The sequence below is a fragment of the Somniosus microcephalus genome, chromosome 2, assembly GCF_052327205.1.
Source record: "Somniosus microcephalus isolate GS21.2 chromosome 2, FLI_Smic_1.0, whole genome shotgun sequence".
Lineage (NCBI taxonomy): Eukaryota > Metazoa > Chordata > Chondrichthyes > Squaliformes > Somniosidae > Somniosus > Somniosus microcephalus.
In genome coordinates, this window is record NC_140988.1 from 27,372,198 (window position 1) to 27,396,067 (window position 23,870).

Genomic DNA, 23,870 nt, shown 5'->3' on the forward strand with positions numbered 1-23,870 from the left:
GCATTTTGGAAATTTTAAAGAAGAAAGATTGACATTTTTAGCCAGTCCCAAATGCCCTTTCTGGTGATATTAGTGTGTTATTTAAAGTGAGAGGACTGTGATTTAAAAAAAAAGTAATAAGGGTACGGCTTCATTCAGAATTGAAGCAGACAAAGATCTGGTCATAAAATAAAACTAGAAATGTAAGGTTAATAGCAAATAGAAATGAATGAGTAACCTAAATGTCATGATCAGTAAATTGGAATGATTTTTAAAATAGAAAATTAAAGGAGCTGTCCAAAATAAGCAATCACTGTCATTTGGCTGAAAGCTGATAGAGTTCAATAAATGGCACTGAACTGATTGTTTCTATTATATTCAAGAAGGAGTTAGATATATTTCTTAAGGCTAAGGGGATCAAGGGATATGGGGAGAAGGCAGGGACAGGGTACTGAATTTGGATGATCAGCCATGATCGCATTGAATGGCGGAGCAGGCTCGAGGGGCTGAATGGCCTACTCCTGCTCCTACCTTCTATGTTTCTATGTTTGAAAGTTAGCAGACACGGCCTCGTGGGGTGAGGCAAGTGAGGCACTGCCTCACCTAGAATTGTGTGCGTGTGTGTGTGCGGGCGAGGGAAGTCGGCAGCAGCTCGAGGCCCGGGTGAGCAAGATGGAGCCGAGCAGTGGGGCCGGGCTCCACGTCGTGGAGGTGGGATGCCGTAAGAAGGGCGGCCAGATGAGTGGTGGGGCCAACTCCGAGCCAAGGTGTAGTGGGGGGGGGGAAATGTGTGCTGGGAGAGAGAGGTCTAGGCTGGTAAAATAGAGAGAGGGGTGGAGGTTTACAATGAGCAAATCGGGAAGGACAAGTTCAAGCAAAGGAGCTGGCTTTGAAAAAGAGATTATTGGCTTCCTCTCCACCCGTCTGTTTACTGGATTCCCTCTTACTCTTTTCTTTGACCTGGCTTTCTTCGTATAATGAAAGATAGCTATGGACAAGAAAATAAAACACATTGCACATACATGAAGGGCCCATTGCCATGGTAACATGCTGGATGGTTAGGCATCTATAGCTGTGCTTACCTGTCAAAAAGGTCACCAGCCGCCACTGAAAGATAATGTTGACATTTAAGAATCAGTGGCAGATGTAGCCCTACTGAAGAAAATAGCAATTGGATTAACTCAGTGACTAGAGTTCATTAAAGGCACTTGGATCAAGTTGCAGGTTGGCAGAGCAAAACATTTTGTGTAGAGCATTTTGAAAACCAAAGGTCAGTTATCATTTGAAATTTAGCAGTGACTATATTTTTTCCAATAGAATGAAACTATACCCTTGAAAAGATAATGCAAAATGGATTATTTTGTTTAGAGAAAGAAAAGGTAAGATTCAAACGAGCCAGCAAATAAGATATTCAGTAATGCATTATATTTACATTCTCCATTGCAAAGGAAGTGGTAAAGGAGCATATATAACTCATATGTTTCACGAGTACTAAAAGATTATTGCTTTCATCCCTTATTACTACCAAAAATGTACAGTGAAATAATGACAGTGAAATAATGACAATCACATTATGTATGTGGAGCATTAACATTCCACAGAGTACTGTTTATAGGGAAAGCCCCAAAACAACGAGAATTAACATGTTGTATGAGAATGAAGAGCACAAATCTATATTTAATTGGCACAATACTTTCTGTTAAATCTCAAGAGTTTAATAACCTTGCTGGTATAACAATTAAAAGAGTACGCAGGAGACAGAGTTCAGTTCACAGCCATCACTTTCAAGAGAGTCTTCTCAACTCCCTGCACTCTATTTCCCATAGTGCATTGCACATCACAACTACGGTAAACTATGTGGGACAATTCAAATACAACATTCAAAATACACAACATCTCCTCCCCTCTTACATTAGATGTCCCAATAGAACCACAAAATTTTTAAAACACAATAACCTGGGAGTGAGGGTAGACTTCCTCCAACCATGGCTATACCCATGGGGATTATTCTGCCCCAGATAAAGGGTAAACCTCTGAACTATAAGTTCAAACGTATAGGGGCCCGCCGCTCTCTGGTAGGATACCGGCGGTCAACCTGGCTCTCCAGTTCATTGTCTCTCACAGGTGACATCAACACAGGTGTAGGCGGCTGAGGTGCCTGTATACAGGTCTCCCTTGCTGATAAGATAGGGACTGAAGCGGCTGCTTCCTCAGAAAGTGAGCCTCTCGGTGTAGAAGGCGGATGACCCACAGCGTCACCCAATGGCAGATAAACTGCTGTTGGTGGTTCAGTGGGTGTTGCTGCACTTCATAGAAGGTGATCGGTGTGTCTCTTCCAGACAATGTCCTCGGGTGGCTGTACAGTGTAGGATACTGGACCAGTCTGTGCAATAACAGTAGCAGGAACCCACTTAGGTCCACCACTGTAGTTCCGTGCCAACACATGTTCACCTGGACTGAAGACTCTGTCTTTGGAGCGTTGTTCACGTCGCTTGATCTGCTTGTCCTGCTGATACTGTACCACGTCTTTCACCTTTGGCGGTTTCAGCAGTTCGAAGTTGGTTCATAGCTCTCTTTTGAGCAGCAGAGTGGCAGGTGATGCTTTTGTGGTCGCATGTGGTGTATTCCTGTAACTCAACAGGAAACTATTCAGGCGCTGATGAAGCGTTCCCTGGCCTTGCGATGCCTTTAGAGAGTGTTTCATGGTCTGAACAAACCTCTCAGCTAGACCATTGGTCGCAGGGTGGTATGGTGCAGCCCTGATATGTTGTATGCCATTCACCTGCAGGAATGTAGCCATTTCTTGTGACACCCACTGTGGACTGTTGTCTGAGACAAGTTGCATCGGAGATCCAAATCAGCTGAACACCTCACCTAACTTCTCGATGGTCTTCTCAGCGGTGGTGGACCTCATTATAACAACCTCTGGCCACTTACTGTGCGCATCAACAGCCACCAGGAACATTTTCTCCTCGAATGGACCTGCAAAGTCTACATGAATGCGGTGCCATGCTTTCTCCGGAAAGTCCCAGGGGTGAAGAGGTGCAAGCTGTGGCACATTACGAACTCTCTGACATGAGGAACAGGTTTTAGCTTTGTCCTCAATCTGTCCATCCATACCCGGCCACCAGAAGTAGCTCCTCACTATTTCTTTCATACGAACCATTCCGCAGTGTCTGGAGTGTAGTTGCTGTAACACTGGTTTCCATAGCGATGGTGGAATAACCACTCTCCTCCCCCACAGCAAATATCCAGACTGCACCGACAGTTCGTTTCTCCTTAAGAGGCTTGGGTCATCGCTGTCAAGCTTGCCCCTGACGATAATGTCCAGCACTGCAGACAACACTGGGTCGTTTCTGGTGTTTCGTCGGACCTGTGTCGAAGTAACAGGCGTGTTCTCCACCTGCTGAAAATAGCAGATGTCCATGCTACGCGTCATAGGCTTAGTGACAGGCAGCTGCAACCTGGAAAGACCGTCGGCATTGCCGTGCAGGTCAGACTTACGATATCTAATGTCAAATGTGTGTGCAGACAACAGCAGCGCCCACCTTTGCATTCTGCTCGCAGCAAGTGACGGAATCCCTGTATGTGGCCCAAAGATGGTCGTGAGAAGGCGGTGATCTGTTAGTAGGGTGAACTGTCTCCCGTACAAATATTGGTGAAACTTGCGAACGCCAAAAACGCTGCTCAGTGCTTCTCGTTCTATTTGGGCATAGTTAGTTTCAGCACTGTTCAAAGTCCTAGATGCGAATGCTATCGGCTTCTCTTCTCCGTTTGGCATGATATGAGAAACGACCGCTCCCACACCATATGACGATGCATCGCAAGCTAACTGTATTGGTAATGAAGGGTTAAAATGCGTCAAAGCCTCTGACTTCAGGAGCTGTCATGAACGCCTCCTGGCACTTGTTAGTCCATTCCCACTTCTTGTCTTTACATAGTAACCAATGCAGCGGCCTCAGCATCGAGGCTAAGTTCGGTACAAACCGTCCATAGTAGTTCAGTAACCCTAGAAAAGAACGCAGCTGGCTGATATTTTCAGGTGCTGGGACATCCACGATTGCCTTGGTCTTGGACGGTGCCTTGTGAAGGCCTGTGGCATCGATCACATGACCGAGATACTCAACTGATGCCTGAAAAAAATCGCATTTATCCCTGCGAACTCTGAGTCCGTAATCCCTCAGTCTCTGTAGTCTTGCATCCAAGTTACGCAGATGGTCTTGGTCATCACACCCAGTAACTAAGATATCATCTAAGTAGCACTGGACTCCAGGCAATCCACTAAGGATCTGGTCCATAGCACGTTGGAAAAGCGCTGGAGCTGATATATTTCCAAAAGGAAGTCAACGATACCTAAATAGGCCCTTGTGCGTCACAATAGTCAGCATTTCTCGTGACTGTTCATCCACATGCATTTGCAGGTAGGCTTGACAGAGGTCGATTGTGCTAAACTTCTGGCCCCCAGCAAGTCTCGCAAACAAATCATCAATATGGGGAAGCAAATATTGCTCCACTGACAATACAGGGTTAACAGTTACTTTAAAATCTCCACATATCCTAACTCCACCCCCTTTCTTGAGCACTGGTACGATGGGCGTTGCCCATTCACGCACGCTGACTGGTTCTAGTACTCCGCTTTCAACTAGGGCTTCTAAGTCAGCCTCGACTTTTGGTCTGATGGCATAAGGTATGCGTTGTGCCTTCATGAACTTGGGTTTGCTATCCTGCTTAATACAAAGCTTCACAGTAATATCTTTCATGCTACCCAGTTCTCCATTAAAGACTTCTGCATGTTTCTTTAAGATGGCGGGTAAGCCTGGATCATTGTGTGCCATCATGTAGACTGATGACCAGTCTAATTTTATTCTCTCCATCCACGAACGTCCCAGCAGGGAGGGGTAGTCTCCTTTAACTACGTAGAGTGGTAACTTCCTAGTTTGTCCATTCAACTGAACTGTGACCTCAGTGATGCCTCTCACGGTTACTCTTTCACTGGTATATGTCTTTAACGCTATGTTAGCTGGCTGAAGTGGAAGGTGCTTTAATGTCTTTTTGTAGACTGTCTCTGACATAAGAGATACTGCTGCCCCGGTATCGATCTGCATTCGCACAGGCTGCCCCTCTAGCAAGGGTGAGACCCAGTAGCCATGCGAATCCCCAGCTACAGTCAGCACGTTCAGTAATAGTTCCTCCTCTGAAGTGTCACTTGCCTCTGTTTTGTCCTGAATTTTTTTTTCTTCCTTCCATCTTTGACGTTTTCTCTGTGTCCTTTTTATTTCTGCATGCGCGCTGAATATGTCCCTTTTTACCACAGCTGTGGCAATCCATGTCCACACACCAGCATGCAGACGCAAGATGCCCCGTTTTGCCACAACGGAAGCATGGCCCTTGGCTCTCTGTTCTTACTTTGTGCACTTTTTCTGTTGCACCCAACTGTTGAGCTTCCTTAGCTGCCAATTCCATGGAAATACTGATTTCAATGGCCTTTTGTAGAGTCAGATTACTCTCCGTTAATAGTCTCTTCTGTATGGCTTCAGTTCTCATACCACACACTAGCCTGTCTCTTATAGTATTATTTAGCACGTCATTAAACTCACAGTGCTCTGATAGTCTTTTTAGTGCAGCTACAAACATAGTCACTGTTTCTCCTTCTTCCTGGTTACGCCTGTGGAACCTAAACCTCTCAGCTATGACTAGGGGTTTGGGTGAAAAATGCCCTTTTAGTATCTCCACAATTTCGCTATATTGTTTAGTCCCTGGTTTATCTGGATGCACTAAAGTACGCAAAAGATTGAAAGTCTTTGGTCCCATCACACTTAACAATGTAGGTACTACTTTGTTCCCTCCAATGTCATTTGCTTGTGTGAAGTATTCAAATCGTTCTGTGTATGAGCTCCATTGTTCAACATTCTCATCAAACGGTCCAATGTTACCGATAATTCCAGCCATTTTCCTTCTCTCAGGCTCCTAATTATCATTCACTAAGGATCCTTCCAATGTTGAACTCAACTAAAATCACCATCAGTTATTTAGTGCTTCAATTCACAGATCGTTTCACAGTTGAATAAATGTCATTCCCGATTTACTCACTGCTTTTCCTCCCCTTCCTCAAGTCGTTAGTACCTTATACACCGTCTCATCTTCCTGCCATTTCAAGCTCCTTTATCCTTGAGCCAGCCTCACTTTAATTAACTGTCCACGGCAAAAATAACAGTTTTAAACATGTAAAACCCGACTATCTTCCGCACAGCAGAGCCACGTAAGTTCAGACGTCCTCGTCGCCACTTTTGTTAAATCTCAAGAATTTAATAACCTTGCTTGTATAACAATTAAAAGAGTACGCAGGAGACAGAGTTCAGTTCACAGCCATCACTTTCAAGAGAGTCTTCTCAACTCAATGCACTCTATTTCCCATAGTGCATTGCACATCACAACTACGGTAAGCTATGTGGGACAATTCAAATACAACATTCAGAAGGTTCGAGGGTTTCGACCCAAAACGTTGACTCTATTTCTCTCTCCACGGATGTTGCCTGGCCTGCTGAGTTTTTCCAGCATTTTCCGTTGTTATTTCGGATTTCCAGCATCTGCAGTATTTTGCTATTGAACAAAATTAGATTTAGTTCTGCAAGATGCCTACCATGCTGATTAAGAAACAATGGGGTTGAAATCACACTGTGCATTAGTAATTACCATTTGTATGAAATTTCTTTGGCAATGTTTTAACAAAAGCCTTATCCCATTTATTTTAAACTGGTCAATAACGGACAAAGGAATTTGATTCAAACACATTCATGCATTTATTACTAAAATCGCACAGCGTGAGTTCAATCCAAATGAATTCTGTTGAAAGGTGAAACATGTACTGTATTTTTAGGTAAAGCTAGTGACTGATGGAATAATTTAATCAGGCATTAGAAAGAAAAAAATGACAAAAGCAAAAATTGGATTAGTTTTAAAATGTAGAACTTCAAAAAATATCAATTTAATTTGCAACAATTGACCTTTAAGTTAAATACAGTAGTCCTGGTCCAAGTTTAAAACCCCTGTTGGCAATACTCCAACAGCTGATAGAACTGGATTACTTTGGGTGGATATATCTTGGGCCAAATAGATCTGTTAGAAGAGTAATCCAATCAAGTATACACATTCCTTCCATCTTATTACTGGATAATATAGATAGAATGATGACGGTGGGGATTTAGAATTTTTTTTATCTTAAAGTCTGCTATTTCTAAATAGGCATAACAGAATGTTATCCAAGAAGACTAAAACCACTTTCCTCATAAATTTTGCTGAAAGACGTCAGTTTGATGACATGGTGGTGTAGCGTGTTCATACTTTCAATGTGTTCTTCCTCTAACCAAATTAGTCCAGGGCAGATACTAATCCCTTTGGTTGCCAAGTTTAGAGGTTGTGCTGGGCACAGTTGATTAAAACACAACAATTTACTTAGATGCACAAAAGGGCAGATTATTGTTCAGTACAGTCAAGGCCACAACTCAAGAGATCGGTTCAACAGGCCATGCTGGAAGCAATTTCATCAATAAAAACATGACGACTATCTTAGCAGGCTGCAGTCCACCCTGTACACATTTAAACAAGCCCAGTTGGGAGTTCGGGAATACAGTTATACATTTCTCAGCTGGATCCAACCCTCAGGATGCCAAAAGCTGGAACGCCAAAAGCTGGAACACCAAAGCCTGTGCCATCTTTCAATTTAAGCAAGAGACAGAATTTGAATCTGAATCTTCAGTTTCTCCTCCAACAAAGCTGTCCTTGAAATTTTCATTCAAAGGTCACCTGAGACAGTCACCCCAAAAATTGTTGCCTGCCAAGTGACTGTGCCAAAGTGATGAGAGAGTAGAACTAAAAAAAAACATTTGCTCATTATGACACCTTTTAGATCATTTTCTATCATTACTCTACTGGTGGGAAGCTTCACCAGCCCAAGGTCCAATAGACATTGCAGGGTGCGAGATGTAAGAAAATGATCCCTTTTGTACCAACAACAGTAAAATCCTGGGCGATTTTCCCTGGATACTTTAGGTGCAAAAGAGCCTCCAAGGTGGCCAAGATGGGGTCTTAAGCTGCAACGCCGGTTAAGCCTGGGCTTCATGCAAGACACCATCTTGGTAAATGAGTTGAAGCACACGCTAGGAACGGCCGCCAGGAGGATCGTTGGGTTCTGATTGCCAATTAAATTGCCTGATAGCATTCATTAAAGAGGCTGCACAGCATTTGGTAGCTAAAGCTTGGAACTAACACACTCTCCTAACTGCGACCAGCATAACAGGAGTAAATGAGTCGTTGCTGAGGATTTTGAGCGCTACTTAAAGGCATACTCAGCTTTCACTGTTCACTTGCTGCTGGAGGGCTTTTGAAACACATCGGGAGACACTTTGTCAAGACTTCACCAACACTATCAACATTTATTCTGGAAATTCTCTGAGGACTTCACCTAAAAAGAGTAAGTGCTGTACTACTCCAACCTTATTGGACACATTATAAGAGTCACCAGGAGAAAGGGAGTGCATGGTCATCGACATCTTGCTAGGGGTCTCCCTGGGTTGGGAGGAGGACATGAGGTCAGGCAGAGCAGCAGCAGCTGCTGCAGGAGGGCGAGGAGGGTACAGGACATCCCTCCTCTTCTGGACCTCCTCCTCCAGTGCCACGTCAGAGAACCTGTGCGCCTTCTCCCTCGGTCCCTGAGCCCTCCTGAAATGTGCTGTTGTATGTCAGCCAGCACACTCCATGCCTTCAGTGGAAGTGGGCGCGTGGAGCCCACAAATGCTGCTCCACGAAAAATTCTTCGAATCAGCACTTGAGTGCTAAACCTGCAGATGTCTGTTTTAGCGCCTCCAGGAAAATTGAAATTATGGTAATCAGCAATTAGGCCCAAAATTACATGCTAAAACCAGCCTTTCAAGCAGGCATGTCTTATTAGCACAGCACCCACTTAGCACCTGTTTTCACCCTTTCACCAAAATACCCCTTTGAGTTCTTAAAATATCTCTATCCTTGAACCACTAAATCCATCAACAGTCTCTCCTGGAAGCCATTCCTTCCCCTTTTTAAGAGAGTAAGTTAAATAGTTCTCTACCCTTTAAAAATACCCTTGACTGGATTTTAGAATCAAGCAAGAATCCCAACAACAACCATTTGCATTTATATAGCACCTTTAATGTAGTAAAATATCTGAAGGAACTTCACAGGAGTGTTATCAAAAAAACTTTGACACCGAGCCACAGAAGAAGATATTAGGACAGATGACAAAAAGCTTGGTCAAAGAGTTAGGTTTTAAGGTGTACAAAAAGAAAATGCTGCATATGCTGGAAATCTGAAATAAAAACAGAAAACGCTGGAGAAACTCAGCAGGTCAGGCAGCATCTGTGAAGAGAGAAACAGAGTCAACGTTTCAGGTCGATGACCTTTCGTCAGAACTGGAAAAAAGCAGGAAATGGAACAGATTTTTAAGCAAGGGTAGGGGCTGGGAAATGGGGGAGATGAAAGAACAAAAGGGAAGGTCTGTGATAGGATAGAAGGCAGGAGAGGTTAAGAGACATTAAGAGATATTCAAGGAAAAAGGAGATGGTAATGGGACAGGTTAAGAAACAAAGGATGGCTCTCGATGAAGTGTAAATTGTGCTGGCAGAATGGAAGACAGCTGCCACGTGGGGGAGAAGAACAGAACAAAAGTGTGGATAAAAAATATACATATGATAGAGGCCGGGGTTATGATCTGAAATTGTTGAACTCTATGTTGAGTCCAGAAGGCTGTAAAGTGCCTAATTGAAAGATGAGGTGCTGTTCCTCGAGCTTACGCTGAGATTCCGTGGAACAATGCAAGAGGCCGAGGACGGTGAGGTCTGAGTGGGAATGGAGCGATGAATTAAAGTGACAGGTGACTGGAAGCTTGGGGTTCCCCTTACGGACTGAATGGAGGTGTTCCGCAAAGCGGTCACCCAATTTGCGTTTGGTCTCCCCAATGTAGAGGAGACCACATCGTGAGCAGCGAATACAGTATACTAAATTGCAAGAAGTACAAGTAAATCACTGTTTCACCTGGAAGGGATTTTTGGGGCCCTGGACAGTGGGAAGTGGGGAGGTATAAGGGCATGTGTTGCATCTCCTACACTTGCATGGGAAGGTGCCAGGCGAAGGGGAAGGGGTGTTGGGGGGCGATAGAGGAGTGGACTGGGGTGTCGCGGAGGGAGTGGTCCCTACGGAATGCTGAAAGGGGAGGTGAGGGGAAGATGCGTTTGGTGGTGGGATCATGGTGGAGGTGGCGGAAATGGCGGAGGATGATCCTTTGAATGTGGAGGCTGGTGGGGTGAAAGGTGAGGACAAGGGGAACTCTATCGTGGTTCCGGGAGGGAGGGGCAAGGGTGAGGGCAGAAGTGCGGGAGATAGAACAAACAAGGTTAAGGGCCGTGTCAACCATTGTAGAGGGGAATCCTCGGTTGAGGAAAAAGGAAGACATGTCGGAAGCACTGGTATGGAAGGTGGCATCGTCAGAGCAGATGCGGCGGAGACGAAGAAACTGGGAGGATGGAATAGCATCCATACAGGAGGCGGGGTGGGAGGAAGTGTAGTCCAGGTAGCTGTGGGAGTCAGTGGGCTTGTAGTGAATGTTTGTCAATAACCTATCCCCAGAGATGGAGACGGAGAAGTCAAGGAAGGGAAGGGAAGAGTCGGAGATGGACCATGTGAAGGTGAGGGAAGGGTGGAAATTGGAGGCAAAGTGAATGAAATGATCTAGTTCAGGACGAGAGCAGGAAACGGCACCAATACCGGAAAAAGAGGTGAGGGAGGGGACCTGAGTAGGACTGGAACATAGAGTGTTCCACATATCCCACGAAAAGGCAGGCATAGCTAAGACCCATGCGGGTTCCCATAGAAACACCTTTGATTTGGAGGAAGTGAGTGGAGTCAAAGGAGAAGTTGTTCAATGTGAGAACAAGTTCAGCCAGGCGGAGGAGGGTGGTGGTGGATGGGGACTCGTTGGGCCTCTGTTCAAGGAAGAAGCGGAGCGTCCTCAGGCCATCCTGGTGGGGGGATGGAGGTGTAGAGCATTGTACGTCCATAGTGAAAAGGAGGTGGTTGGGGCCAGGAAACTGGAAACTGTTAATGTGGCGGAGGGTGGAGGAAGAGTTGCGGATGTAGGTGGGAAAAGACTGGACAAGGGGAGAAAAAATAGAGTTGAGATAGGAAGAGATAAGTTCCGTGGGGCAAGAACAGGCTGAAACGATGGGTCTACCTCCGCCTGGACCATGACGCCCACTACCGAACATCAAGCCACCATTTTCAAAACTGTCGCTGACCTCATCTCCTCTGGAGATCTTCCCCCCACAGCCACCAACCTCATAGTTCCCCAACCCCGCACAGCCCGCCTCTACCTCCTTCCCAAGATCCACAAACAGGACTGCCCTGGTAGACCCATCGTTTCAGTCTGCTCTTGTCCCACCGAACTTATCTCTTCCTATCTCGACTCTATTTTTTCTCCCCTTGTCCAGTCTCTTCCCACCTACATCCGCGACTCTTCCGACGCCCTCCGACACTTTAACAGTTTCCAGTTTTTTGGCCTCAACCGCCTCCTTTTCACCATGGACGTACAATCCCTCTACATCTCCATCCCCCACCAGGATGGCCTGAGGGCACTCCGCTTCTTCCTTGAACAGAGATGGGGAGGGGCGAGGCCATGGAGGGATTTGAAAACAAAGATGAGAATTTTAAAATAGAAGTGTTGCCGGAATGGGAGCCAATGTAGTTCAGCGAGCACAAGATTGGTGGGTCAACAGGACTTGGTGCGCGTTAGGATGCAAACAGCAGAGTTTTGGAGGACCTCAAGTTTATGGAGGGTGGAAGATGGGAGGCCAGTCTGGAGAACGTTGGAATAGTCAAGTCTAGAGGTAACAAAGGCATGGATGAGGGTTTCAGCAGCAAGCAGGTTGAGGCAGGGGCGGAGCCGGGTGCTGTTACGGAGGTGGAAGTAAGCAGTCTTGGTGATGGAGCAGTTATGTAGTCGGAAGCTCATCTCGGGGTCAAATACAACACCAAGGTTGCGAACGGTCTGGTTCAGCCTCAGACGGTTGCCAGGGAGAGGGATGGAGCCGATGGCTAGGGAACGGAGTTTGTGGTGGGGACCAAAGGCAATAGCTTCGGTCTTCCCAATATTTAGTTGGAGGAAATCTTTGCTCATCCAGCACTGGATGTCGGACAAGCAGTGTGACAAATTAGAGACAGTGGAGGGGTCGAGAGAGGTGGTGGTGAGGTAAAACTGGGTGTCGTCAGAGTACATGTGGAACTTGACATTGTGTTTGCGTTGATCCGATAGATCAATGGTGGGTTTGGCTTTTTCCCACCTGTCCCACTGAGCACTGTCCCTAGCTCACCTTCTGGGTCAGGCTCATTTGCATGTTGGTGGCAGACTCACGGCAGTATTTGTGACATCACCAGGTCACCTGCTTCAGGCTGCGGAGAGAAAAATGACAGTGGAATTTGCTGCAGTGCAGCATGGCTGATGTTACAGGCAGAAGAAATAAGTGTAACATTTAAAGAAAAAACTCCTGCCTTGCCGAGTGCAATTGATCGTGACGCTAACCCCACTCTAAAGACCTGAGCACAAAAATCTAGGCTGACACTCCAGTCCAGTGCTGAGGGAGTGCTGCACTGTCGGAGGTGCCATCTTTCGGATGAGACATTAAACCGAGGCCCCGTCTGCTTTCTCAGGTGGATGTAAAAGATCCTAGAGCACTATTTCAAAAAAGAGCAGGGGAGTTATCCCCAGTGTCCTGGCCAATATTTATCCCTCAATCAACACCACCAAAACAGATGATTTGGTCATTATCACATTGCTGTTTGTGGGAGCTTGCTGTGCTCAAATTGGCTGCCGCGTTTTCCTACATTACAACAGTGACTACACTTCAAAAAGTAATTTATTGTCTGCAAGGCCCTGAAAGGCGCTATATAAATGCAAGTCTTTCTTTCTGTTTAAATTTGAACATCACCCCGCTACTGCTAAGTATAATATAATATAATATTTTTCCAGTTGCTTCTTAGTTCCCTCTCCCTCCAGCCTTGGAACAGTCCGCTAATGAGTTAAGATGCCTTTTAAACTTTTCCAAAGTCTTTTAGAAGTTTTGCCTCCTATTCTGCTATATCGCTTAAATTGTCTCCATCTGTTTGAATTTCACTTACAAACTCGTTTTTCTGTTCCCATCAATTGTGTGCTCTTGAACTCAACCGCATTTGCATCCGGAGCTGTGCTAATGCACTGACCTCAAGAAATTGGATGGAAGCGGCACACATCCATTTGAGTCCGTCTAAAACCCATTTGTAATCATTCAGGTCTAAAATATTAGAAAATGAAGGCCACTGAGCATATATGTACATCATAGTATGAGGGAAAATAAAATAAGTTTGCTTTAATTCAGCTGGGTCATGAGAGTTCACTTGGAATAAGGTGAAATGGATGGTAGTTGAGGTTGGGTAGAGGTCAGTGCTGGGGATAGTGTATTAGTCCACTCTATAACAAATAGGATTCTTTGTGCTTTGCGTGGTACAGGAAGTTAAGTGTAATTCATTAAAACCTGTCTTAAGACCTTTCCTTTCTCCAGCTATGGTTTGGTAGGAGTGTTTTCAGGTCCAGTCTCATGAAGAGAAATTGCTTCTTACTGCACCCATTTGATGAGAGGAAAACAGGGGCAATAAGGATCAATTTTGGGGGCGCAAGACAGAACAATTCTGTGGCGGTCTCCCTGGTGAAGAATAGGCAGCGAAGATAGCCCCATCATATGTATTTAAGTGGCTGTACCTTGGTCTGTTATCTACCTCAGATGTAAATGCACCTCGCTCTCAACTTTCTGCAGATCCTGCTCCAAAAGGAAAACATATGGAGGTATAAACAGTGGGAACCTCCTCATCTTAATTATGGGTGTGCTGCCATCAAGTACATATGCAAAATATTGCACCAAAAAAATGTATAAGTCTAATAGTAGGCCAAAACGCAAAGCCAAAAGCTAATGCAATTCAATTTTGCAACAAAAAATCCGACTATACACTGATTATTTCAGGAAAGTCAACTTATGAGGGTAATAAACACATTCACCTCTAAGCGTACACTCATCAAAATGTCTTCACAACCCTTCTCTTCAGCAGCGCTTAATGATATGGGTGCATTCACAGCAAAAGACCTAGGAAATGGTGCTTCAAGATCATTTAAATAGATTTGCAAAAGCATTCTGTGTTGACATGTCGAAATCAGGACCTGGCTTTTTTTTAAATGTAATTCTTCACGGGATATGGGCATTGTCGGCAATTACTGCCTATCCCTAATTGCCCTTGAGAAGGTGGTGGTGAGCTGCCTTATGCAACTGAGTGGCTTGTAGGCCATTTCAGAGCGGCAGTTAAGAGTCAGCCACATTGCTGTGAGTCTGGAGTCACATATAGGCCAGACCGGGTAAGGACGGCAGATTTCCTTCCCTAAAGGACATTAGTGAACCAGTTGGGTTTTTGTGACAATCCGATAGTTTCATGGTAGCCATTACTAATACTAGCTTTTTATTCCAGATTTATTTAATTAACTGAATTTAAATTCCCCAGCCGCCTAGCCACTATGCTACTGTACCCGATGTGCCTTATTCTGGCTACAAAATAAGGCACTGAGCAAAATAGATATGAAGCAGCCCTTTTAACCTGATCACCGCCTGTGCTACTGGTACACTCAGGAAATTGGCGCTAAGAGGTAAATGCACAAGGAAGACCCATTAAACACACATACCACTTTTCAATAACAAATTGTGGCAGAGCCACCAAAGGACTCAGATCGTTTGTATATAATTCCTTTAACAGCATGTTAGCTACAGTCTGAGTCTGTATCTTGATTTATGCTGTTTAACTGTACAGAGTGTGGTTACTTTAACAGCGCGGCTAAAACGTGATGACGTCACGCCGTTCATCATGCGATCCCCGACTGGCGGGAAAACGTGATGACGTCATGACATCAGCCACGGGACTGCAGGGGCAGCCCTCGTGGAGCCTCCAGAGAGAGCAGACCTACATTCGATGTTATCTTGCAGTTTCTTGTAAAAGCCTGTTTGTTTCATTAAAGTTCGTTTTGTTTGATCGCCTGAGTAGAACGCAGTCTTTTAGTTAGGAACCCACGTTCCTACATTGGTGACCCCGACTTTCGTGAACGGTTTTCGTGGAAGATCTTCAGCATGGACATGAACGCCGTGACTCTGAAACTGCCACAGTTCTGGGAGCAACAACCAGCCGCGTGGTTTATCCAGGCTGAAGCCCAGTTCGCCATCAGGAACATCGTCGCGGATCAGACCCGTTATTACTACGTGGTCTCCGCCCTCGATAGCGCCACTGCCTCGCGGATCGTCGGCCTCCTCGGTAGTCCTCCTACTGACAGCAAGTATAATATGTTAAAAGCGTGGTTGCTACAGGTCTTCGGGCTCTCGAAGTCAGAACGCGCTCGCCGGCTCCTCGCTATGCCCGGCCTCGGGGACTCCAAACCGTCCGAGCTCATGAGCCAAATGCTCACACTCTTAGGTGCCGAACTGGAATGCTTCCTCTACCGGGAGCTATTCCTCTGCCAACTGCCGGAGCAGGTGCAGGCTGCCCTTGCCAGATCCGAGATTACAGGCTGCGCCGAGCTTGCTGCCGAAGCAGATAAGATTTTCACAGTAACCCAGCAGTGCTGCGTGGCCACGAGGCGCCCATCCCCCACAGACGCGGCTCCAGCTCCTCCTGCAGCGGGCTGGTGCTCCTACCACGCCCGTTTTGGCGCAAAAGCACGACGCTGCCGCTCTCCCTGCAGTTTTTCACCCAAAAAAAAACCAAAGCTCCTGTAGCGTTCCTGGCGAAGGAGGACCGGGTCTAACGGGCGCTCCGCGGCTGCGATGGCCATCGGATCTACGGGGAAACTTCTTTACATCACCGATTCCCTATCGGGTCGATGTTTCCTTTGTGACACCGGGGCACAGTGTAGCATCCTACCTGCGTCGAACCTCGATATGCAAGCTGTGAACCACGGTTTTTCCCTCGTGGCGGCTAATGGCGCAGCCATTCGAACTTTCCGAAAGCGGCAGGTCCAAGTCTGTTTCGGCGGTCAGCGCTTCCATTGGGAATTTGTCACGGCCACAGTCTTGCAGGCCATCCTAGGGGCGGATTTTCTGTGTGCCAACGGCCTCCTCGTCGATGTCCGGCACTGCCGGTTGATCAACGCGGCCACCTTCCACTCAATCCCGTGCCACCACGGTACCACAGTGGCGCGCTCTATCGCCTGCGCTTTCCCTTCTCCGGACGACTTCACTCGGCTCCTCGGAGAGTTCCCGGAGCTGACAAGGCCCACTTTCTCCTCCTCGGCCACGAAGCATGGTGTTGAACATCATATCACCACTACTGGCTCCCCGGTTTATGCACGGGCTAGAAGGCTCGAACCCGGCAAGCTCGCAGCTGTGAAAGTGGAGTTCGACACGATGGAGCGGCTGGGGATTATTCGCCGGTCGAATAGTCCCTGGTCTTCGCCTCTCCACATTGTTCCAAAACCGGGCGGTGGCTGGCGGCCATGCGGTGACTACCGATGCCTGAACGACGCCACTACTCCTGATCGGTACCCGATCCCGCATATTCAGGATTTCTCGGCCCATTTGGCAGGAAATTCTATCTTTTCTAAGGTCGACCTCGTCCGGGGGGTATCACCAGGTTCCTGTGCACCCGCAAGATGTCCCGAAAACTGCAGTCATCACCCCTTTCGGCCCTTTTGAGTTCCTGCGGATGCCGTTTGGCTTGAAGAACGCGGCACAGGCTTTCCAGCGCTTAATGGACTCCGTGCTCCGAGACCTAAACTTCATCTTCGTCTACCTTGACGACATTCTCATCGCCAGCGCTAGCAAGGAAGAGCACATCTGCTATCTGCGTACCCTCTTTACTCGCCTCAGCCAGCATGGTTTGATCATCAACCCAGCCAAGTGCCAGTTCGGCCTGCAGCGGATCGATTTCTTGGGACACCGCATAACATCAGACGGCGCCGTCCCCTTACTGACGAAGGTGGAAGCTGTTACCTCTTTCCCGCGCCCGCCAACGGTCAAGGCCCTGCAAGAGTTCCTGGGGATGGTCAATTTCTATCACCGATTCATCCCTAAGGCAGCTCAGCTAATGCAGCCTTTGTACGGGGCCCTCAAGGGCAAGTCTGGTAAGGATCTAATCAGCTGGACGGCCGAGATGGACCAGGCGTTCGTCAACACCAAGAGCACTTTGGCCAACGCAACCATGCTGGCGCACCCACTTCCAGGTGCCACCATCGCCCTTACCACAGACGCGTCAGACTATGCCATCGGCGCAGTGCAGGAGCAGTGGGTGAACGGCACGTGGCAGCCGCTGGCGTTTTTCAGCCGTCAACTACGGAAAAATGAAAGAAAATACAGCACCTTCGATCGAGAGTTACTGGCCCTTTTCCTAGCCATTCGCCATTTCCGGTTCTTATTAGAAGGACGTCCCTTCACGGCTTTTGTCGACCACAAGCCTCTAACGTTCGCCATGGCCAAGACCGCTGAACCGTGGTCCACTCGTCAACAACGTCACCTGATGTTTATTTCTGAATTTACCACGGACATTCAACATGTGTCTGGTAAAGACAACCTGGTGGCGGATTGCCTCTCCCGCGCGACGGTCCATGCGGTTCACCTGGGGATTGACTACGCCCTCATGGCTGCGGATCAAGCCTCGGACCCAGAGGTCCAATCATACAGAACCGTCCCCTCTAGTTTCCAAGCGACCGACGTCAGTTTCCAGGCCGCAGGCACCACGCTCCTTTGCGACGTCTCCATGGGCGTGCCCCGACCTATCGTACCAGTCGCATGGCGCTGGAAGGTTTTTGACGCCATACACGGGTTGTCGCACCCTGGTATGAAGGCTTCACAATGGTTAATGTCGGCGAAGTTCATCTGGAAGGGTATGCACCTTGATGTCCGTGACTGGGCCAACACCTGCGTGGTCTGCCAGAAGGCCAAGGTCCAGCGTCGTGTAAAAGTTCCAGTGGCTACATTCGCTGTTCCGGAGCGTCGTTTCGACCACGTGCATGTGGACCTTGTGGGGCCACTTCCGCCTTCTCATGGTTATACGCATCTCCTCACCATGGTGGACCGCACCACTAGGTGGCCAAAGGTAATTCCTTTGGTTTCCACCACTTCGGCAGACGTCGCTAGAGCTTTCATCTCCTGTTGGGTTGCTCGTTTCAGGGTACCGGTGGACATCTCTTCCGATCGTGGGCCACAATTTTCCTCGGAGCTCTGGAACGCTGTAGCTCAGGGGCTCAGCACCAAACTTCATCGCACCACCGCCTATCATCCACAGGCAAACGGCCTTTGCGAGCGATTCCACAGGTCGCTTAAAGCCGCCCTACGGGCCAGTCTTCAAGGTGCAGGATGGGTGGACAGACTCCCATGGGTCCTTTTGGGTCATCGTACGGCACCCAAAGAAGACCTGCAATCGTCCTCGGCCGAACTCGTTTATGGCCAGCCGCTCCGAGTACCAGGAGATTTCCTCCCTTCTCCCACAGAGCCATGGTCCGCCTCCCAGCAACTCGTCAGCCACCAGGAAGCGGCCAGATGCTTTGCTCCGGTGCCTACATCAAATCATGGCCTACAGAGCTCCCACGTGCCAGCGGAGCTGAAGAACGCTGAGTACGTATTTATCCACCACGACGCTCACCGGGATCCGCTCAAGCCCCCTTACACTGGTCCTTTCCGCGTCATCCAATCAGGAGACAAATCCTTTTCGGTCGACATCGGAGGAAAGCCGGATCACATTTCGGTGGACCGGTTGAAGCCGGCTCACCTGGACCTGGACCGCCCAGTCGTCGTCGCTCAACCGCTGAAACGTGGCTGACCGCCCGCAGCCGCCGTGCCAGCTCGACCACAGCCGCCCGCCAGCTCGACCACACTCGCCGCGCCAGCTCAACCACAACCGCCTGCCAGCTCGACCACCGTCCATCAGCTTCCTTTGCAGGGTTACCGAAGTCGCTCGGACAGACTTGTCAGGCCTCCTCGACGTCTCACTTTTGCTGTTAAAGACAATTCTGGGGGGGCGCATGTGGCGGAGCCACCAAAGGACTCAGGTCGTTTGTATATAATTCCTTTAACAACATGTTAGCTACAGCCTGAGTCTGTATCTTGATTTATGCTGTTTAACTTTACAGAGTGTGGTTACTTTAACAGCGCAGCTAAAACGTGATGACGTCACGCCGTTCATCACGTGATCCCCGACTGGCGGGAAAACGTGATGACGTCATGACGTCAGCCACGGGACTGCAGGGGCAGCCCTCGTGGAGCCTCCAGAGAGAGCAGACCTACATTCGATGTTATCCTGCAGTTTCTTGTTAAAGCCTGTTTGTTTCATTAAAGTTCGTTTTGTTTGATCGCCTGAGTAGAACCCACGTTCCTACAACTTTCACTATCGCTTACACTGTATTCATTAATGGTCATTATGTTCTAGTTCTCTGATTTAAAAATATCAACTGTACTATTTATTTCCGTCACTGCTCTGGTAATAGTTCAATCTTGTTGCTCACAAATGCCACATCGGGCCTGAAGTGAAATAGTGGCTTGTTTTCTTTTGTGAAGCTGCAGATGTTCTTCATTTATGAGCTGAATAAGGCCTTAATGGAGAAAAACATTTTTTCTAACTTTTCAATTTAATTTTTGAAGGAGGAACAATGGTCAAAACATTACTAAAGACATGGGTGAATAGTCTGTTAGTATTTTCTACATACATTCATGCATTTTTTAAACTCATGTATTTTTTAAAATTAAAATTAGTGAAGGTAGCAATTTTGGCTGTTTTGTTACAGCATCGGTAGGAAATTATCCATTAAGAAAAGATTGCATCGTGCAGACAAGAAAATTCAGTTTAGATGAAGTTGATTTTTTTTTGAACTGCCTTGGTAGCATTGGGAAAGGAAATTAAATAAGAGGTTTCAGATCATTAGTTTTTATATTATTATTATTGTCTAGAGAATTTGATCTTTCTGATGTGATAGTGCCCGAGGCCAAGTCACTGAAGCAAAGACTTTACCTTAAATGCCAGCGTGACCTTTGTGGCTGAAGTTCTCATATAGGAATTCACATTTAAAAAATGCAATTTCTTGACTGTTTTTCACCTAAATCCCTGTACTATTGTGAGACAAGCAGACTTAGAATTGTGTTTAAGGCATCATTGCTCCAAAGCTCATATCCCCTGTTCAGAAATCCATAAACCTCCCAGAGCCAGTGTTCGTGCAATTCTTGGAAATCAAATTGGATGGTAACCTACATCTTGAGAACAAATTGTACAATCTGTCAGAACAATCTCTCCTACTGCTTGCAACTTCTAAGCTATTTGTTCATCAATTCTTTACAAACTTAACTACTGACCACTCTTCTGCAATATGATTCCATTCGATATTGTTGGATAAAATGTACATTTTCTTATTTGCGCCATTTGTTTTTACAGAGAATTTCCTTTTAAACTAAAAGCAGTATTTTTTTTTTGAAGGACATGTTCACATCACTGATTTCAACATTGCAACTGTGGTGAAGGATTCCGAAAAAGCCACATCTATGGCTGGGACCAAGCCCTACATGGGTAAGCAATAAGCAGTATGATAAATTAATACTTAACTTTCATAAGAACTAAGCAATAAAAATAATGATATAGAGATAATATCACAATGGGACATCCAAGGTTTTAAGGAGATTTGAAAGTGGTGAAAGTTATCAAAATCAGACATAAATAAAAATATTATAACTAGCGTATACCTCAGTTGTTGAAAATTGATCAAGTCCTTTTCATAAAACTATGATTTTGAGCCTGAACCCTGGTGTTAGTTTTTAGCTGCAGTGGAGATTTTAAACATTTTTCTTTTAAGGGGATAGGGTTATGTTTTTGCACTCATTCATTTTAAAGGTAAAGAGTACTGGGGAATGGAAAATATTTCATCATTACAACCAGTGTCAGCTTAATTACTCATGGGTCAGCTAGAATATCATATAAATTGCATCAACAATGTACCTTGATCCCAGACTCAGATGAATAACCTAATATTACATAATTCTGATATTACACAATTTATTGCTGAAGGAGTTAATGGGCTTGATTTTCCAAGTCCCGAGGAGGCGGGTTTGGAGGCAGGAGTGGTGGGAAAATTGCAGAATCAGGGGGCAGGAACCCATCTCGCCCCCAACCCGCCTCCATGCCAATGTCCCAGGAGGAGGGTACCCAACCTGTTCTGGGAGCCGCCTCCCCGAGGCGGGAAGGGGATTAGTGCCAATTAACTGCCTGTTAACAGGTAGTTAACAGGCAGTTTTTTGCCTAATCCCTATATTTATCCCTGAAGTGTGGGCTGTCCAACGGCTCTGAACCACGCCAAGTTAGCGAGGCGGACCGTCGGTCTGCAGGGGTTGGAGGGGTCGAGATGTCCGTTGTGCAGGTGAGTGATGGGTGCATGTGTGCAGAGGTAAGTGTGTGAGGTAAGTGTAAAGTGTTTTAATAAGTTTTACTTACCTTTACTTTCTCCTGCAGGCTTCCTTCCTTCAGTTCTCGGGAGTCCCTCAGCTCACCGGCACAGAAAGCAGAATGGCCGCTGAGCTGTCAAAAGCTGCAGCCTCTGCTTTCTGGTCTGGAGAGCTCTCTAACTGAGTCTGAGTAGAAGGACTCAAGTTAGAAGACAGATTGTCAGTGATTGACAGATTCACAGAGCTGTCAAACACTGATTTTTCATCTGTCAATAGCTCTTGACAGATGAAATGTCAATCACTGACGTCACCAGTAACCAGGTGTCCCTTAATTGGCCTGCTGAGCCTGCTGGGCAGGCTTAACAAGGTCAATCAAGGGAAAATAGCGTGGGTTGGCCACAAGTTGATGGAGGCGGGACTACAACCCAAAAAGTGGGAGTCCCGCCTCCAAAAGCTCCCCATTAACAAAATCGAGCCCAATGTATTAAAAAGGGAAGTAAAATGAATGAAGACTATAAGGGCTGGATTTTCTCAGCCCCGAAGAGGCGGGTATGGAGGCGGGACTGCCAGGAAAGTTGCAGAATTTGGGGGCGGATGGCAAACCCGCCCCCAACCCGCCTCCATGCCCTCTTGGAGGCAGGAAGGGATTAAAGCCTATTAACTGCCTGTTAACAGGTAGTTAATAGGCAGAAAATAGGATTATCCCCATTTTTGGCGCTGAAGTGCGGGCTTCCCGACCTGGGAGAACCCTGGCGTGGTGTAGGAGGTGAAGAGGAGGTCTGCGGGGGTAGGAGGTGTCTGAAAGTGTGATGTTGAGGTAAGTGATGGGTGCAAGTGTGGAGTGGTAAGTATGTGAGGTGAGTGTAAAGTGTTAGAAAATGTTAACTTACCTTTTTTTCTACCTACAGCCTTCAGCCGCTGTGGAGCCGGAGTCCCCGACATCTCCATTGTAGAGATCACAGACTGGCTGTTGGATCCTCTGACCCAGCAGCCAGCTGATTTCTGCAAAGTTGAAAGGTTTGATGAGTCCTGAACACAAGGACTTGTCAAACTACACAGAATGTCAGTGTTTGACAGCTTCACAGAGCTGTCAAACGATGACATTTCTTCTTTCAAAAGTTCTTGACAGATGACACGTCATATGTTGACGTGCTCTGTCAGTGACTTCCCCCTAATTGGCCTGCTGAGCCCGCTGGGCAGGCTTAACAAGGTCAATCAGGGGAAAATCCTGCTGGTTGGCCAGAAGCTGATAGAGGCGGGATTGAAAGCCGACAAGCAGCAGTCCCGCCTCCAAAAGCTTCCCATTGAGAAAATCCAGCCCTAAGTGATTGTTTATATGAAGTAACAATCATAAATTAACCTGATATCTAGCATCTATGCTACATTCATGTCTTCAACCACGCCTTCAGCCACATCTGTTAATTCCTGACAAAGGCTTGTAGGTGGTGGGGGGGGGCGGGGTGCAATTTTTCTTGGGTGGTAGTGTGAAACGGGCATCATCGAATCAGAAGCCTGTTTTACACCCCACCTAATTTTCTTTTCCATTGGTGTCAATGGCGAGGGTGTAAAATGGGCTGCCAATTCGATGTCGCCCATTTTACACTCGCTTTGCGTTAGCGCCGAAGACCAATTTCCCCCCTCTTGCTGTCCATTCGTCTCATACCCTGCAACGCTTGGGACGTTTTTCTACATTGAAGGGGCTATATAAATGCAAGCTGTTAATGTTATGCAGCATTACCAATACTTTTAATTCTGTGACTAAGTACTATTAATAAACTACATGAGTATTGTCATAAATCGCAACTTCTACAAGAAGTAACTCAGGAAGTACTACTGAACGGCCAGCTGAGGGCGCCGTCTGAGGAGTATAAATACTCGGGCATGGGCCCAACTTGGCCAGAGACAATCTGGAAACAGGAAGCTAGTGACTACTAACTAGACCTCCATGTTTCCAGATTGTCTCTGGCCAAGTTGGGCCCACACCTGAGTATTTATACTCCTCGGAGGGCACCCTCAGCTGGCCGTTCAGTAGTACTTCCTGAGTTACTTCTTGTAGAAGTTGCGATTTATGACAGGTATGGTGCAGGAGTGTTGCATGAGTCCAGGCTCACTGGAGATGCTGTGACTAAGGTGAATGACCTAGTCCACAAAAACCTATAAGGACAATCTCCCATCTTCAGTGTGTAACCAGTGACAATGAAGGTCACCCTCAACTTTAATACCAGTTGGGGCCTGCTGGGCACCAGCAGAGGATATCTCAGTAGTCAGCCACTTTGGTTGGCGTTGTCTTTTTGTGCGCAATGAAAGTATCACAGACCACAAGATATCCTAAAAGTGAATTTATTTTATTCAATTGTGTGGTGGCAGTGATGAAGGATTAATGCGTTT

At 46.7% G+C, this 23,870-nt stretch overlaps 1 protein-coding gene across 1 annotated transcript in view; it reads left to right on the forward strand.

The window, feature by feature from the left end:
• The window catches only part of LOC147122622 (serine/threonine-protein kinase 32B-like), a 559,191-nt gene that overhangs the window by 427,752 nt on the left and 107,569 nt on the right, over positions 1–23,870 (forward strand). Inside the window, exon 6 of the mRNA XM_086007879.1 lies at positions 20,524–20,613. Coding sequence (XP_085864005.1) covers positions 20,524–20,613 — 90 coding nt within the window. The remainder of the gene's footprint in view (positions 1–20,523; positions 20,614–23,870) is intronic.